This window comes from Girardinichthys multiradiatus, chromosome 4, assembly GCF_021462225.1.
Source record: "Girardinichthys multiradiatus isolate DD_20200921_A chromosome 4, DD_fGirMul_XY1, whole genome shotgun sequence".
In the NCBI taxonomy this organism is placed as follows: domain Eukaryota; kingdom Metazoa; phylum Chordata; class Actinopteri; order Cyprinodontiformes; family Goodeidae; genus Girardinichthys; species Girardinichthys multiradiatus.
In genome coordinates, this window is record NC_061797.1 from 27,578,366 (window position 1) to 27,595,779 (window position 17,414).

At 40.2% G+C, this 17,414-nt stretch overlaps 1 protein-coding gene and 1 non-coding gene across 2 annotated transcripts; both read left to right on the forward strand.

Moving 5' to 3' along the window:
- The first annotated feature begins 7,598 nt into the window (after positions 1–7,598).
- rpl13 (ribosomal protein L13) lies at positions 7,599–14,192 on the forward strand. Its single transcript, XM_047363375.1, has 6 exons — positions 7,599–7,638; positions 8,085–8,202; positions 9,813–9,954; positions 13,223–13,396; positions 13,648–13,704; positions 13,989–14,192. Exons 2-6 carry the CDS (start codon positions 8,099–8,101, stop codon positions 14,145–14,147), a joined length of 636 nt encoding a protein of 211 aa, XP_047219331.1. The 5' UTR covers positions 7,599–7,638; positions 8,085–8,098; the 3' UTR covers positions 14,148–14,192.
- LOC124867658 lies at positions 13,847–13,924 on the forward strand. The gene has a single exon (XR_007038121.1). It is a non-coding gene; the product is annotated as a small nucleolar RNA MBII-202 (small nucleolar RNA).
- Positions 14,193–17,414: the final 3,222 nt, after the last annotated feature.

A 17,414-nucleotide genomic window follows, 5' to 3' on the forward strand; every position in this document is an offset into this window, starting at 1 on the left:
TCAACTCCAACCTCCGGGAGAGCTTTGACCAGATTCCCGTGGGAGGTTGGAGACAAAGAGTCTGAGTGGACTATATTCTCCGCCACTATTGTCGATGCTGCTGCCCATAGCTGTGGCTGTAAGGTCTGAGGTGCCTGTCGCGGCGGCAATCCCCAAACCTGGTGGTGGACACCGGCAGTAAGGGATGCTGATAAAGAAGGAGTGCTATCGGTTGTGGTTGGCTTGTGGGACTCCTGAGGCAGTTGATGGTTATGGTGAGGCCAAGCATGCCACAGCCCGAGCTGTGGCAGAGGCAAAAACTTGGGCATATGAGGAGTTTGGTGAGGGTATTGAGAAGGACTACCGGTCGGCCTTGAAGCTCAGTTCTGGCAAACCATCTGGCGCCTGAGGAGAGGGAAGCAGTGCTTTGCCAACATTGTTTATAGTGGGGGTGGGGAGCTGTTGACCTCGACTGCAAGGAGTACTTCGAGGATCAGTGTGCTCTTTGTCCCAGCCGTGGAACACTGGACCAGCTCTACATCCTCTACAGGGTGCTCGAGGGTTAATGGGAGTTTGCCTAACCGGTCCACATGTGTTTTGTGGACCTGGAGAAGGCATTTGACTGTGTCCCTTGTGGTGCCCAGAGGGGGGCGCTCCAGGAGTACGGAGTCGGGAGCCCTTTGTTATGGGCCATCTGGTCTCTGTACAAGAGGAGGAAGAGTTTGGTCTGCATTGCTGGCACTAAGTCGGTAGATGTTGGACTCTGGCAGGGCTGCCCTTTGTCACCGGTCCTCTTCATAACTTTCATGGATAGGATTTTTAGCCACAGCTAGGGGCCAGTGGTGTTCTGGTTTGGGGACCAGTGGATTCCCTTCTTCTTTTTGCAGATGATGTGGTCCTGCTGGCCCCCTTTACCCAAGACAGTAGGTATGCTGGGAACATGCACTGGGGCGGTTCGCAGACCCTCGTATAGCAGCTGGGATTAGGATCATGCTGGAGGGACTATGTCTCTCGGCTGGCCTGAAAACGCCATGGGCTCACCGCAGGGGAGCTGAAGAAGGTGTCTGGGGAGAGGGAAGTGTGGGCGTTTCTACTGAGTCTGCTGCCCCCGCGACCCTGTTCCAGATGTATCGGTAGATGACGAGTACAAGTAAACTGGATTTCTGTGCATTTGTCAAAGGAGCCTGTCAATATGAAAACCTATAATAAATATAGAAAACACCCACCACAGTTATTGACACCCTTGGTAACGCTGATTAAAAATCTTTAAATTCATACATAATTTCTTCACTTAATAATCTCACAGTGAAGCTTTTTATAAAATGAATTTCTTAATTTCAGTATTTTTATTGAGTGGGTGAAAAGTCTTGTCTTTAGAAGTATTTGTTTTTTAATGAAAATACTGGCGCCACAATCCTTGGTATGCCTCACAATTCATATAAAAAATATAATGTAACAATTATTTTTAATGTATGCTTTACTGTTTAAGTTGATCAGAGTATGTACTAACTTTAGTAGTTAGTTAGTAATTCCTTAACTATGATACGCCAGTGAGGGCCATATCTTTTAGCCATTCTTTGAATTATAGCCACATTTTAGCACATAAACTAAAGGGCTAACATTGATGTCAGTTTTATTGCCTGGTTGGTAGATTTTTTTTTTTAGCTTTGAGGACACAACGGGTTAGGGTGAATGTTTTTTTTTCTAAGTTTCTACTTTCTTTTACTGGTACTCCCCTGGGTTGTGTCTTTTCTCCTCTTTAATTTGTTTTATAATGACTGCCAGAGCCATTTAACTGGAGGCAGCATTATTAAATGTTCAGACGGCTGTCATTGTGTCACTCCTCGGCAGTAAGAACTCTGAACATGAAGAAATGTGCATCGAATGTAGAAAAAGACCTACAAAGATCCCTTCAGTAACAATCAATAATAAAACTGTTGAGCTGGTGCCACAGTATAAATATCTAGGGGTGCTTATTGATGAGAAATTGCGTTTTGAGGAGCAAGTGGAGTCAGTCCCACCAGCGTATGCACTTTTATTCAAAACTTTGCACTTTTAATGCCAGTTCTGGTTTTATTAGGGTGTTTTATTCCTGTTTTATTGAGTCTGTTCTTACCTTTTCTTTTATCTGCTAGCATGGATTGTTTTCAATTAAAAACAAGAATTGTCTGCTGGCATTCGTAAATGTATGCAGTGAAATTGCCATGCGCGTGAATAAACTTTGTGACCTCTACAACACCAGATGCCTAAAGAAAGCTAAAATCATATTGGTTGACCACAGCCATCCTTTATGGGAAGAATACTCCCTGCTACTTTTAGGAAGGAGGTAGAAGATGCCACACTGTAGAACAAACAGACTGAAATAATCTTTTATTTCTGCTGCGGTTAGCTTGGTAAAGTCGACAATGTGGGGATGAATCTCAGACCTTTCTCTTTCTTTTATTGTTGCTGTGTGCACATTTTGTGACTGCTGTCTGGACAAGAGATTGCCCATCGGGGGTAATAAAGTTTACCTTGACCTTACCTTGACCTTGAGAAACTGGGAAAGACAAGAAAACATGCCAATGTTTGTTGAAATCTGTAAGCATGGAAGCTGCTATAAAATGAACAAATCTAAGCTTGCCCATAACTACAGTCAGGGGAATAATTAAAAATTTTAAAACAACTAGAACTGTGACAAGGCTGAATGAGGACCCAGTTTCATACAGCCAGAAGGATGGCGAGAAGAGTTAAAAAATCTCAACAGTTCAGTGATAGAGAACTGGAACAAACACATTTGGATGCTGCCTCCATGCTAGTTAGGAGCATGTTAGAGGGGACTCCTGGGCTACAATCTCAATAGATGCAAGGACAAAGACAAATGGTCAAAGAATTTCTCTCTTTGTATGCTTTAACATTGTTAAATGTTACAGAAGAAGGTTAACTGTTCTGTAGATTAAAGGGGGTTGTACAAAATAATCAGAAAATGGGTGCCTGTTATTGTGGTAAACATCATTTCATGTTCAAATTATTTCTTAATATTGGATTTTGCTACAACCAACTAATTGTTTAAAGGTTTGTTACATATAATTACCAGGGTACTAATAAGCATGAAGGGCGTTGTACATGTCACAGTCTCTTTCACAGTCTTGTGTCCATAACAACCCCCCTTTACAATGATATACATTATTTTTTAGATTATCACATGGGACAAAGAAAAAAAAAAAGTGTAAAGGACAGACTCACTTAACATTGTATCAAAAGTAGCATGCAAAAACATTTAAGTTTTTTTTCAAGATGCTTTAGTGTTAAATGATCAGAAGGTGAGGTGAGGAAGTTATCTTATTGTGACCCCTGCTGGTTGTCAAAAGCCTTTGAGTTAAACAAATAATATTTTTTTTTTATTGCAGTTACTCTTGCACTGTGAGGACTTCCTTTTCCAAAGGATTCCCAATTCCTAATATGCTAACATTTGTGCCAACTCTAATCAAACGTAGATTGTTTTGCTTAGCCACAGTGAGGATAGTATGCTAGTTAAAACAATCAGACTTAAGGCTACTTGATCAAAGATTTACCTTCCATGCAAATTTAAACCAACATTCTTTGCTTGCACAAGATAGTGGGCAACTTAATGCAAATATTAGTTTAACCGATATACTAAGCCTGAAGGTTGAGAAAAGATAAAGAAAAAAAATCCTTTATGAAAACATTTGTAAGATGTTGGTCATTAAACTATGCATCCTACCATGTTTAAAGTCAAGTTTTGTCAGATGATAACTGGCTGTTATTACAGGGCTCTTGATACCATTAAAAAGTCAGGGCAATTTAGGAGCCTGTAGAAGTTTTACAGAAAAGCAGTTTTGGATAGTGCATGGTCTTTGCAGTAATTCAGTTTGTATACTAGATTTAACTGCATTCTTGTACTATTAACTCAGTTTTTCCTAACTTTCTTCACTGGGTGAAAAATATAATATGTAACTTTACTGCACGAGTTAAAATTATTGAGAATTTTACTGACAGACTGCTTGTTACCAGATGTTCCTATCGGATAGGAAAAGTGTTTACTGTTTTCAACGGACGTTGATTACCAGCCCCATTTTAGATATGATTAATCTATCTTTAGTAAATGGATATGTACCACAGGCTTTTAAGTTAGCTGTAATTAAACCTTTACTTAAGAAACCTTCGCTTGATCGAGATGACTTCATAAATTACAGACCTATATCCAATCTTCCATTCTTATCTAAAATTCTTGAGAAAATAGTTGCTAATCAAATGTGTGAGCATTTATACAGCAATGACCTGTTTGAAGAGTTGCAGTCAGGTTTCAGAGCTCATCATAGCACTGAAACAGCTCTGCTGAAAGTCACTAATGATATTCTTATGGCCTCAGATAATGGACTTGTGTCTGTACTTGTCCTCTTAGATCTCAGTGCTGTATTTGATACAGTCGACCATAATATTCTCTTAAAAAGGCTGGAATATGCTGTAGGGATCAGGGGAACAGCGCTAGGCTGGTTTAAATCTTATCTGTCTGACAGATTCCAGTTTGTTCATGTAAATGATAAATCATCTTTAAACTCCAGGGTTAATTGTGGAATACCACAGGGTTCAGTACTTGGGCCAATTCTCTTTACTATATATGTGCTTCCAATAGGTCAAATTATCAGGCAGCATAGGAAACATTTTCACTGTTACGCTGATGATACTCAACTTTACTTATCCATAAATCCTGATGAGCCCAACCAGTTAGACAGACTACAAGCATGTCTTGAAGATATAAAAACTTGGATGACTTTAAATTTTTTGCTTCTAAATTCAGACAAGACAGAAGTTGTCGTCTTTGGACCGGAGTCTTTAAAAAAGAAACTGCTAAGTCAATCACTTAACCTGGATGGCATTAAATTGACCTCTGGTAATAAAGTGAAAAACCTTGGTGTTACTTTTGACCAGGATATGTCATTTAAATCCCATATTGAACAGGTTTCTAGGATTTCCTTCTTTCATCTCCGGAACATTGCCAAAATTAGAAATATCCTATCCAGCAGTGACGCTGAAAAACTAGTCCATGCATTTGTTACTTCAAGGCTGGACTATTGTAATTCTTTACTATCAGGATGTCCACAAAATGCAGTTAAAAGCCTTCAGCTGATTCAAAAGGCTGCAGCAAGAGTTCTGATGAAAATTAAAAAGAGAGATCATATTTCTCCTATTTTAGCTTCCCTTCATTGGCTCCCTGTTAAATCCAGAATATAATTTAAAATTCTCCTCCTCACATATAAAGCCCTTAATGATTTAGCTCCATCATACATCAGAGATCTGATTGTTCCATATGTTCCTAACAGGGCACTTCGTTCTCAGACTGCAGGTTTACTGGTGGTTCCTAGAGTCTCTAGAAGTAGAATGGGAGGCAGATCCTTTAGTTATCAGGCTCATCCCCTGTGGAACCAGCTCCCAGTTTGGGTCCGTGAGGCAGACACCCTGTCTACTTTTAAGGCTAGGCTTAAAACTTTCTTTTTGATAAAGCTTATAGTTAGAGTGGCTTAGTTTATCAGGGAGGGAGCCTTCCTGCCTCCCTGTTGGTTGGAGTAAAGGGGAGTCAGGTTTAGCCTAAACCGGCTCAGTTATGGTTGAGGTGCAAACACACCCTCCATTTTTGCTACCTGTATGACCCCTTCTCTTTTCCAATGGTTATAATCAGTCTGACAGAGAGAGGTACCCCCAGTCCTTGTGGTTTTTAGTATAACAATGACCATCAGTGGGACCCTTTGTGAGGTGCCTCGAGACGACATTGTCGTAAATAAGCGCCGTTTAACTAAATAATTTGAACTGAAACTATCTGTGTAGTTATGCTGCTATAGGCTTAGGCTGCCGGAGGACATAATGACCACTTTCACCCTCTTCGCTACATTCTCACACTACTCTCCAATTTTGCATTATTTGCTGTTATTTCAGCTTTTAACTTTGTTCTCTCTTTTCTCTTCCTAGAAGCTACACCTGGCCTGGCTCTGTGTCTACCTGTGACACCTTTCTGGAGAGGGGCATCGTCCGAGCTTTTGCTGGCAACAACTTAATGCTCACCCTCTACCGATGATCCACATAGCCCTGTCTTTTAGTGTTTAACCCTTTCTCTCTCCTAGACATGGCAATTTACTGAGCTTTACTGTAACTAATTATATGTGCTCTCTTTCAGACTCTAACCTTGAAAACTGGCTCAGAGTTTATCTGTTCTTTGTTTCAAAACGAAACGACCAAAGGAGCTACATCCATTAACATTTACTTCTCCTTCCCATAGAAAGTACTCCTGGATCAGTGCTTCTTTGTTCTCTTTGTGTCTCTGCTCTGTTCTCTCAAACCCCCAGTCGGTCGTGGCAGATGGCCGCTCACACTGAGCCTGGTTCTGCTGGAGGTTTCTTCCTGTTAAAAGGGAGTTTTTCCTCTACACTGTCGCTACATGCATGCTCAGTATGAGGGATTGCTGCAAAGTCAATGCCAGTGACTGTCCACTGTCTCTACATGCTCTTCCGGGAGGATTGAATGCTGCAAGTCACTGACTGGATGCAATCTGCTGGGTTTCCTTAGACAGAAAAACGTTTTATCCAATTTGAATAAATAACTAACACTGACTGCACCGTTCAATGGTTAGGATTAATTGGAATGTATGTACCTGACTGTTGTGAAGTGCCTTGAGACAACATGTGTTGTGAATTGGCGCTATATAAATAAAACTGAATTGAATTGAAAAAGTTTGATTACAGCAGTGCAACTGAGTCTATTGAGAAGTAGATCTACATCTAGTATTGACAAATACAACTTCATACATTATTTGGATTGTGTAAGACACAATCCAACAAACGTTTTTGGCAAACGTATTCAAAGTTTCAAGCAGAAGTCTGCCGGAAATTAAAAAGTAAAATTCAAGGTATAGCTTAGACACCAATTAGGTTGTAAAAAGCATCACAGAAAGCAAACACAATATCAAAATTAATATGATAGCAGTTTATTAATTGGCTCATTAGAAATATTTGTATACTTGTTATAGTCTGTTTTAACAGTATGGGTTGCAAGTGTCATGAAACTATTTTGTGGGTCATGCTGAAAAGTTTTGGAACGGGTGCCTGGATGTACGCTGAAAAATGAACCGCACAGGGATTGTCCACAATTACATTGCCCTACATGATTTTATTGAAGAATAATGCTGAGATCTATGTACACATCGAATGGAAAAGAAGCAACACTATATAGATAAGTCAGTCAGTCAGTCATTTTCTACCACTTATTCCATAGTGGGTCGCGGGGAAGCTGGTGCCTACCTCCAGCAGTCTATGGGCGAGAGGCGGAGTACACCCTGGACAGTTCGCCAGTCCATCGCAGGGCAATATAGGTAAGTATAAAAGAAAAGAAATACTTCAGTTCTCGGTTTATATTGTTTCATACTCAAAATAATAAATGTGTTAAAAGGAATAGAAATAAATTACTGTATTTCAGGCTAAGTATTACATCTGAGAATGTCACTATCATGCGCCTTAAATCATTTTGGATGCGTCTTGTGGTGAACGCTCTTGAACGCATCTACTCTTTGATCAGCCATCTGTTCTGCCATTGGCTCATTTTTCCATATCCCACAATGCCCCACCTTTCAACTTCCTTTTTCCTTTCGGCCATTTTCCTCCCTCATAGGTATGAGAAATTATTCTGTCAACGTTTTCCAACAATCTACTGTAATCCTTAATATTCAATTGGCGTCTGTTAAATTCCCTTACAGATTAACACAGTACGAGCTTTCGCCTTTAGAATAAGATAATTATTGTAACAATTTTGCCCGCAGAATTTGTGAAAACAATGCATTTAGCGAAGCGCCTGGGTTTAGCGGTAGCTTTTAGCTTTGCCTTTATAATTCAGCCCTTTATCCATATGTTTTTAACTTTAACCCTCGGAAAAAAAACATGATATAGATATTATGCATACAAAAATGATTGAGACGAGTTACTGTGTGGCCAAGGATAATCATAAGAGTAATTGAGTGGCTTTAGTTGTTTAATTTACATGCTAGCCTATAGCACTTAGCCTCGTATTAAAGCATGCTGGTGTGACTGTAAGCTTATGTTTTCCACGCTGAATTGCAGGGAACTAGGCAACAATGGCCCCCAGCCGGAATGGAATGATCTTGAACCCCCATTTCCACAAAGACTGGCAGAAACGAGTGCGTACCTGGTTCAACCAGCCCGCCAGGAAGGTCCGCAGGTGAGAACTGTGCTAACTGTGCTAACAGAGCATCCGCTAGTTTGTGATTTTGTAGCAAAGATTATCTTTGCGGTACCGTTGGATTTAACCTTTGTTATATTTAATAAATTATTCAGATCTTTACCACCAGAGAGTGAGTTATTGGTTTTAAAATGTTTCTGAAGAGAACTGGGGATGTTGAGTGCAAAACTCGAGGTGGGCTGATTTTCGCACATCCTATGGTTCCTGTACATAGTGCTCCTTTATCCTTTTTTAAAACTTAATCTAAAGTTTACATGTTTTATAGTTAAATGTTGGTACACTGTAAGCACTGGAAACCAAAGTCAGATTCCTTGTTTGTGGATATAAACTTGGCCAAAAGCTGATTCTGATTTCCAGAGTCCCTACATTTTCAAGGAATCCAAGATTTGTGTCTGTAATCACATAATGGTTGTTCAATGGGTTCCCATTATCATTGGCACTTTCCCGACCAAATTGGTTACAACAAATATCAAGGATTGTCAGAAATATTCTAGGAAAATCTCGTTGTGTGGCTACAACAGACATTCAGATTTCATCAATTTTGCCCAGCCATGTGTGCCTCTTTCCGTCATGCTGTCTGTTGGATCTTTCCAACCCATTTCAGCTGCACCAACAACTTGTGCATCGTGTCAGGAGTTCAGTATCGAATAGCGCTCACGCAGCATAACATGTTCAAGTCCGGTACGATTTAAAAAAAATGTGTGCTGGACTTTAGTTGCCTGAGCAAAAGGTTTTTTCCTGGCAAAATCTGGTTGTATTCTGAATTCGATCGCAATCATTTGTACAGAGGGTTGGGGTTACTGAGAAGTTTGGTTCCCAGTTTGACTGTAAAAGCGCCTTTTGTTGGTACAGAATCTGGTTACGCAGTGAAACGCAGAGCAATCCTTTAGTGTTGATTTCCAAGCAAGCATCAATTGGTGGGCCAGTACCTAACAACAATAATAATAATTGTTTTAAGTGGACCTCAAACCTTTCCTACATTGCTGCTGTTGCATTTGAAATAACCCAAGTTAATTTTGTTTACTAAATGGTCCCCTCAAAGAATAAACAGTAAAATTTGGGTTTTCAGATGACCTTTGTGGTTTAGATTGTTTAAAGTGCCAGAGGCTGGCCAGAATAAATTCACTGCTTATAAAGGACCTGAGTTCTGATTATGGCAAATTGTTCAACATACTAAGTCTTTGTTCTGCCAATCCAACTTATACATTCAAATGCAGTATGTTATGGCTGCGTCAGTTTTGGTGATGGTCACCAGCTCTTTAATAGCTGTATTTTGTTCCGCGGCTGGAAATCTTTGGTTTCAGGTGATTTATTTATTTATTTTTTTAAATGGGTATAGAGAGTTCTGTCAGTGATCGTGCAATGTTGTTACAATTTAGCTTGCAGTCTTCCCTCTATCGCCTAAACCAAACCAATGAACTCATTCAAATATTGCTCAACTTCAAATTGCATTTGACTAAAGCAGTGCAAAAGTAGTTTCAGGTCATTAAATTGTTCTAATCAACTTTTATATTTGTCACCGATGTGAAAGGGCAATATGCAATATGTTTTTTGATTCATTACTTTTAAGGAAATGCTTTTCTCCCCAGGCGAAAGGCTCGGCAGGCCAAAGCTCGCCGCATCGCTCCTCGTCCTGTTGCTGGACCACTCAGGCCACAAGTTAGGTGTCCCACTGTCAGGTACCACACCAAGGTTCGTGGTGGACGTGGGTTCACTCTGGAGGAACTCAAGGTAATGCATTAAATTAAGTCAAACGATTGAATTACTTCTTCAGTATGCCATCTAGTTTGGCAAAGGGCTGGTAATGAGACGTTCATTTGATTCAGGGATGCATCAAAAACCTGCAGGACAGTAGCTCTTGACGACTGGAGTTGGTGACTCCTGGTCTAGAGTCGTCTGGAAATACGTTTTGCTCAAAGCTTGCAGTTTTGCCAGTGGTATTGAAAATTGCAATGTTTTCAGCACAGAAAAGTTTTAGATTTTGAACCTTAGTGCAATAACTAGTGTGCCCATAAACAGCCAAACACTGATGCCATCTTTAAAGCCAAAAAGCTCAGTTGGCCTCCTTGGAGCTTGGACTGCTGTATTCCTGAAGCAGGGCGAGTTTTTTATGACTGAAGCAAAATGCAACTTGCATTGTAAGTAAAAAAATTGAAATGCCTTTTGAGAAAAATAATCTTTCAGATAATTTGAAGAACAAAAATGTTTATGCAAAAACTACACTTCCAATTGCTGTTTTTCGATAAATTGTTATATATTTGAAGCTTGAAGAAAAATATGTCGGGTAGCTAAAATGCTTGCTCAGCACTTTATGCCATTTATAACCCCAGACATTGAAAAGTATTTTAAGGAATGGAATAATCAGTTTTTCATAGAGGTAAAAAACTCAAATGGTCAGTAGTTAAGGTATTGTTTGGTCAAGCAGAAACTTGTTTGCTTGTTTCATCTTTACATCTAAGCTACTACTGTGGTTCTGTAGATGGAAACATTATGGACCCATCCTCTTCTATGAGTCAGGCATCCCACCTAGCCCAAGTCTGTTGTGCTCAGACTAGACGCTCTTGACAGTCGAACATCTTTTCTCTAATACAGGTCCTTCTCAAAATATTAGCATATTGTGATGAAGTTAATTATTTTCCATAATGTCATGATGAAAATTTAACATTCATATATTTTAGATTCATTGCACACTAACTGAAATATTTCAGGTCTTTTATTGTCTTAATACGGATGATTTTGGCATACAGCTCATGAAAACCCAAAATTCCTATCTCACAAAATTAGCATATTATTAAAAGGGTCTCTAAACGAGCTATGAACCTAATCATCTGAATCAACGAGTTAACTCTAAACACCTGCAAAAGATTCCTGGGGCCTTTAAAACTTCCAGCCTGGTTCATCACTCAAAACCCCAATCATGGGTAAGACTGCCGACCTGACTGCTGTCCAGAAGGCCACTATTGACACCCTCAAGCAAGAGGGTAAGACACAGAAAGACATTTCTGAATGAATAGGCTGTTCCCAGAGTGCTGTATCAAGGCACCTCTGTGGGAAGGAAAAAGTGTGGCAGAAAACGCTGCACAACGAGAAGAGGTGACCGGACCCTGAGGAAGATTTTGGAGAAGGGCCGATTCCAGACCTTGGGGGACCTGCGGAAGCAGTGGACTGAGTCTGGAGTAGAAACATCCAGAACCACCGTGCACAGGCGTGTGCAGGAAATGGGCTACAGGTGCCGCATTCCCCAGGTCAAGCCACTTTTGAACCAGAAACAGCGGCGGAAGCGCCTGACCTGGGCTACAGAGAAGCAGCACTGGACTGTTGCTCAGTGGTCCAAAGTACTTTTTTCGGATGAAAGCAAATTCTGCATGTCATTCGGAAATCAAGGTGCCAGAGTCTGGAGGAAGACTGGGGAGAAGGAAATGCCAAAATGCCAGAAGTCCAGTGTCAAGTACCCACAGTCAGTGATGGTCTGGGGTGCCGTGTCAGCTGCTGGTGTTGGTCCACTGTGTTTTATCAAGGGCAGGGTCAATGCAGCTAGCTATCAGGAGATTTTGGAGCACTTCATGCTTCCATCTGCTGAAAAGCTTTATGGAGATGAAGATTTTATTTTTCAGCACGACCTGGCACCTGCTCACAGTGCCAAAACCACTGGTAAATGGTTTACTGACCATGGTATCACTGTGCTCAATTGGCCTGCCAACTCTCCTGACCTGAACCCCATAGAGAATCTGTGGGATATTGTGAAGAGAACGTTGAGAGACTCAAGACCCAACACTCTGGATGAGCTAAAGGCCGCTATCGAAGCATCCTGGGCCTCCATAAGACCTCAGCAGTGCCACAGGATGATTGCCTCCATGCCACGCCGCATTGAAGCAGTCATTTCTGCCAAAGGAATCCCAACCAAGTATTGAGTGCATAACTGTACATGATTATTTGAAGGTTGACGTTTTTTGTATTAAAAACACTTTTCTTTTATTGGTCGGATGAAATATGCTAATTTTGTGAGATAGGAATTTTGGGTTTTCATGAGCTGTATGCCAAAATCATCCGTATTAAGACAATAAAAGACCTGAAATATTTCAGTTAGTGTGCAATGAATCTAAAATATATGAATGTTAAATTTTCATCATTACATTATGGAAAATAATTAACTTTATCACAATATGCTAATATTTTGAGAAGGACCTGTATTCACACACGTGGGTTAACAGTTTGCTTAAGCACATTTCTTTGGTATGGCTCTACAATCTAGGTACAACTGGCTTTAAGCCCATTCTGTTATGATGCTTGGGTGTTAGGGTTTGGGTCTTTATTTGTGTTTGTTGTCATCTATCCCCATCCATCCCCTCTATCCCTCTGTTATGTTCTTTATCACTGCCATTTTCTATTAATTTATCTGTATTCTTTAGTTAGTTCCTGTCATATTAGTTGCTTTCACTCTGTCTCAGCTGCTACACAAATCCCGATTGCCACACACCTGCATCCAATGTTATTTTCTTCACCTGTATCATCTGTCATAAGCTCTTTTATTCACATGATCCCGTTTATTTTCCCGTATTCATGCCTGTTCCTCCAGTTTTCCTCTCTGATGTTCTGCCTGTGACTAAGTCCTGTTCTTCGTCCTGTTCTACATGTGTTTTTGTAGGTTTCCTGTCCTCATTTAGCAAATAATTATTTGTATCTAACACTCCTGTCTGTGCCTGGTCATTGTCACATGGGAAGATGACTTACCAGTTCGAGTACCAAAGCATTATGGATTGTAAGTGACTGGAGGCAAAATAAAGGATGTTGATTTTGACTGGCAGTCATGATCATATGCATAAAGATGATTTATTTTTACACTGCTGCAGTCAGATGATAAATCTCCAGAATCTTTGTTTTTCCCGTTGAAAATGTTAAACCAATTCCTGATGACTTGTTTTGGGTAGCAGTTTTGTCTGAACTGGTGAGGATGGCTTACTTTTTGACTTATTGTCAATGTGCTGCGCTCTTTCTGCAGGCTGCTGGAATCCATAAAAAGACAGCCCGCACCATCGGCATCGCGGTTGACCCCCGGCGCCGCAACAGATCCACAGAATCTCTCCAGGCCAACGTGCAGCGCCTAAAGGAGTACCGCTCCAAGCTCATCCTGTTCCCCAGGAAGGCTTCTGCCCCCAAGAAGGGAGACAGCTCTGTAAGTATCCCCATGTGGAGAAAGGAAATCTGAAAACTGACCGTTTTAGTGAACATACTGTTGTGTTAAATTTCTTCATATCTGGGTGTGTACTGAAATCATAAGCTTGTACTTTGACCACTAAAAATGATTTTCATCAGTACAGTTTTTAACAGCTATGGTTGAATGTGAGCTTTTGAACAATGCAGCCACCATGCTTCCAGCCTTAGATGATGTGGATGTTTTTTTTTTCTTTTTTTTTTTCTTTTCAGGAAGAGGAACTGAAGATGGCCACTCAACTCTCTGGTCCAGTTATGCCCATCAAAGCTGTAAGTCACAATTTCTGCATAGTTCCTAGTACCAGCTGACAATATCTAAACCAGTTCTAGACATTCATGAGAAAGTGTTGCCTGACCTGTTTTGTAACAACTGTGAATATCTTACACCAACTTTTGCTTGGCAGCAGTCAAACGATGACAAATCTCCGGAATCTCTGTACTACATTGATGAAATATTTGAACCCTTTTTCTGATGACTGCTCTTTTAAACTTAGAGGGATGCAGATCCTATACATTTTATGAAATATCTCACATCCCCACTCTTATTTCTTCAGGTTTACAAGAAGGAGAAGGCCCGTGTTATCTCTGAGGATGAGAAGAACTTCAAGGCGTTTGCCAGCCTGCGTATGGCCCGAGCAAATGCTCGTCTTTTCGGCATTCGTGCCAAGAGGGCCAAAGAGGCAGCCGAGCAGGACGTGGAGAAGAAAAAGTGAAAATAGTCGCTATGGAACTTGGCAAAAATAAAGTCTTTAAAGAGACCAGTGTGAGATTGAGATTTTTTAAGGGAGCCCTGCTTTTAATGCTGTAAATGAATACTAGCAGGATTAATGGAGCTCTGCAGTAATCAGGTTAGATTGTATCTGTAGCATTTGACTGTAGATACTGCCTGTGTTGGCAGACATTATGCCATTGAATCAAGTCCTTCTCAACAGAAATGAATGAGTTTTGAGGAGCAAATGTGCAAACATGGATTCATAAAAAACACCTTTTAATTAAAACGACTGAGATTTTCCTACTCATACATTTTCACGTCTTCATGATGTAAGCGTGGTGTTTGAAATGTTGCCAGATGTGTGAAAAAAAGACTAAAGCTTATGCATCAGTGCTCACGTCTGCAGTGAAGCAGCAGAAATTTAACATTTTACCCAGCAGCAGAGGGCACAATAGGCCCAGAAAACTGGTTATTAATGTAGGTGTAATATCAAATCGAACAACAAATGCATTTAAAAAAAATGCTTTTTACTGAGCCATGTTTTTCACATATACAACTTAACATTACATTGCCAAAACGCCATTAGCAAATGGAGGTTGACTATTCTGGGTCATTTTATTTAAGATGGCAAAAGAAGAAGAAAATCTAAACAGTTTTAAATTCCAGAGATCCTCTGCCAACCTCTGTACTGCATTTATTAACAATGTATGTTTAATTGACCAAATACTAAAATACAATGTGAAGGAAGAGGTCGGTGGTGATGGGCTTTAGGAAACAATCGCAGTGGGACTTTTTTGCTCTACAGGGAAGCAAAGCTAAATTTTAATGTGCTGACAGGTATTTCCAATCTATTGAGGACTGATATTGCAATAGAGCTGGATAATTCTAAACGTAAAGTGGTTTTGTGTTTTTAGTAGGTTCACATAAAAATTAAAAGGACTAAGGGAGAAAGAAACTCCTTTGTAAAGGAGGGGGGTTTGTTGAATTTAGTCCTGCCAAAAGAAACACGGTCTTTTTCAAAACACTTCGGAAGGACAACAGGAAAAACAATGTTCAGGTTAAAGTTGTCCCTGTGCCTATCATTGAGTCTAAAGCAAACGGAAATCGCCAATTATTTGGTTTATATAGATGAATTGACAATTGATTAATATTTTCATTTACTCAAAAACTAACTCAATAGAAAGATGGAATTTAACATATTTTGCCATATTTCTTAAATGTCAAGTGTATTTACAACAATATTAGAAATTGTTTAATGATAGCAGTTAATTTCCAGTCACCGCTTAGAAAGCAGCCAAGGAAAACACATGTCATTTCCAGCCACGTTCCTGTAAAAGTGTTGCTCAAAAGGCTGAATTATCTTTGATAAATATAAATCAAGCACAAAACAAAAGGGAAATTGCATTTGGTGGACTTTTTGTTGTTGAAATGCTTCTTGGCTATACTTATTGTTATTTTCCCCTACATTTTGCCAAATTTGTAAGGACATTTTATGGATTGAGCAAGCGGCTGAGGAGACTTTGCCCATGAAAGAACGTGCCAAATCCTCTCTGGTAACTCCAAACAGCTTTTGTTGGAGGCAGTATGATAGTATTAAGGTGGCATCTCCCTCAGTGGGAAAACGAGGCTTGTCATCTCAAGGCTTGTGAGGAATGAGGCTTGCAATCTCAATGCAGAGGTGTCAAGGTGACATGTTGCAACCTGAGGTAATCCCATATCTCCAGTGTTTGGAACTGAAGACAGTGGGTTTATCAGAAACTGCCTCCAGAATTTGGAAATGCAGAGATCAGAACTGACTGTAGCAAATCCCATCGGACACTGATGGGATTACCTTGGGTGTGCTGTTGGTGGCAGAGTGACCGACAGACCATGGTTGAGGATTGAGATGCAATCCCACAGCGGTGTGTGACCAAGCTGGTGACCAGCATGAGGACGAGGTGCCATGCTGTTGTGGTTGCGTATGGTTCTCCCATGCTACGGCCCCTGTTTGTAAAAGGAACACATTGTTAAATTACCAGTATTTCCTGTTTCTTTACATTTCAATAAACAAATCCAATAACTTGCCAAACAACCTTCAATAACAGAATAAAGCTGGCAAGGGTAGAGAAGACTTGTCAAGATTTTCATAAGCCCAACCTGCATATTTAACTCTGCTGCTCAACCCCTGAATGTATTTTTCTTAAAATGTAGCAACTTTTCAGAAGTAATAAACTTTCCAACGGTATAAGATTTACTGCCAAAAATGCATTTTACAGCACAGTTGACCAAAGACAACTAAGTTTTAATTATTACACAATACAGTCAAATTCAGGCAATTAATTGCAACTGGCAAAAGATTATCTTTTAGATATGTGTCCATCATTCCCAGTTGAGGCAGCTTTACTAGTGAGAAAAATTTTAGACACGAAAGTCATTGGTAGCAAAATCCTTCCAGTGTCCAAAAATACCTCCACTCAGGGGAGATGTAGGTAGAGAACTGTCAATAATGGTGCATAAACACACAGACAGAGAGAAAACATGATGCCTGTGCCTTAGGCCATAGTCACAAGTCCTACTATTAGGGTTTACTCTACATGCAGCTTGGTCAGGATCACCAAGTTGAGCTGTCAATGCGACTGGGCATGAAAAGATAATCCATGTGTAAACGCCTGGGAACGTCCTATGAGGTGCTGGACTGACAGCAACAGCAGCAGATGGTTGTTGTTGTTTGGAGCTGTGGCGTAACAGGGCTCAGGTGTGCGCCCCAGAGCAGACGTTTCTTACCAAGTTTGAGAGCCTGTAGAAAAAGAAGAGGCAGTGAGGGTGAAAACTGCCCAAGAGAGCTGATTCCAAGTGATGCTTAAGTACAGAGAGTTAAATCTAAGCACATACATTGTTTTTGTAAGAAATCTTAGAGATTATATCAAGCTTTGAGGGGATTCTGGCAGACATCTGTTTTGTTTTCACAAAATAATCAGCTAAACATATCAGCTAATTAAAAAGCAGTGAGCCAAGAGGTTTCTTTTTTTTTTTTTAAATGTTGTTGGAGTTAATAGAATAACCTCACTGTCTACTTTGAATGCCTCCTAAAGAATCTACCACAGATGTTTCTGCTTGAAGGACATGTTCAGCATCTAGCATTTTAAACCAAGCACTTTGGATGTGTGAATACGTTCATTAAGAAATGATAATTTACACATTTTGGGTCTTTTAAAGCTTCTTTGTCTTGCTTTGTTCAAAGTCAGTGGTTTCTGATCTATCAGGTCATCAATGTTATGCAATGTCTGGA

Coding starts and splice junctions, on each gene's coding strand:
- rpl13 (XM_047363375.1), top strand. CDS start 8,099: ATGGCCCCCAGCCGGAATGGAATGATCTTGAACCCCCATTTCCACAAA. Junction 8,203..9,812: donor CCCGCCAGGAAGGTCCGCAG/GTGAGAACTGTG, acceptor TTTTCTCCCCAG/GCGAAAGGCTCGGCAGGCCA. Junction 9,955..13,222: donor TCACTCTGGAGGAACTCAAG/GTAATGCATTAA, acceptor CTCTTTCTGCAG/GCTGCTGGAATCCATAAAAA.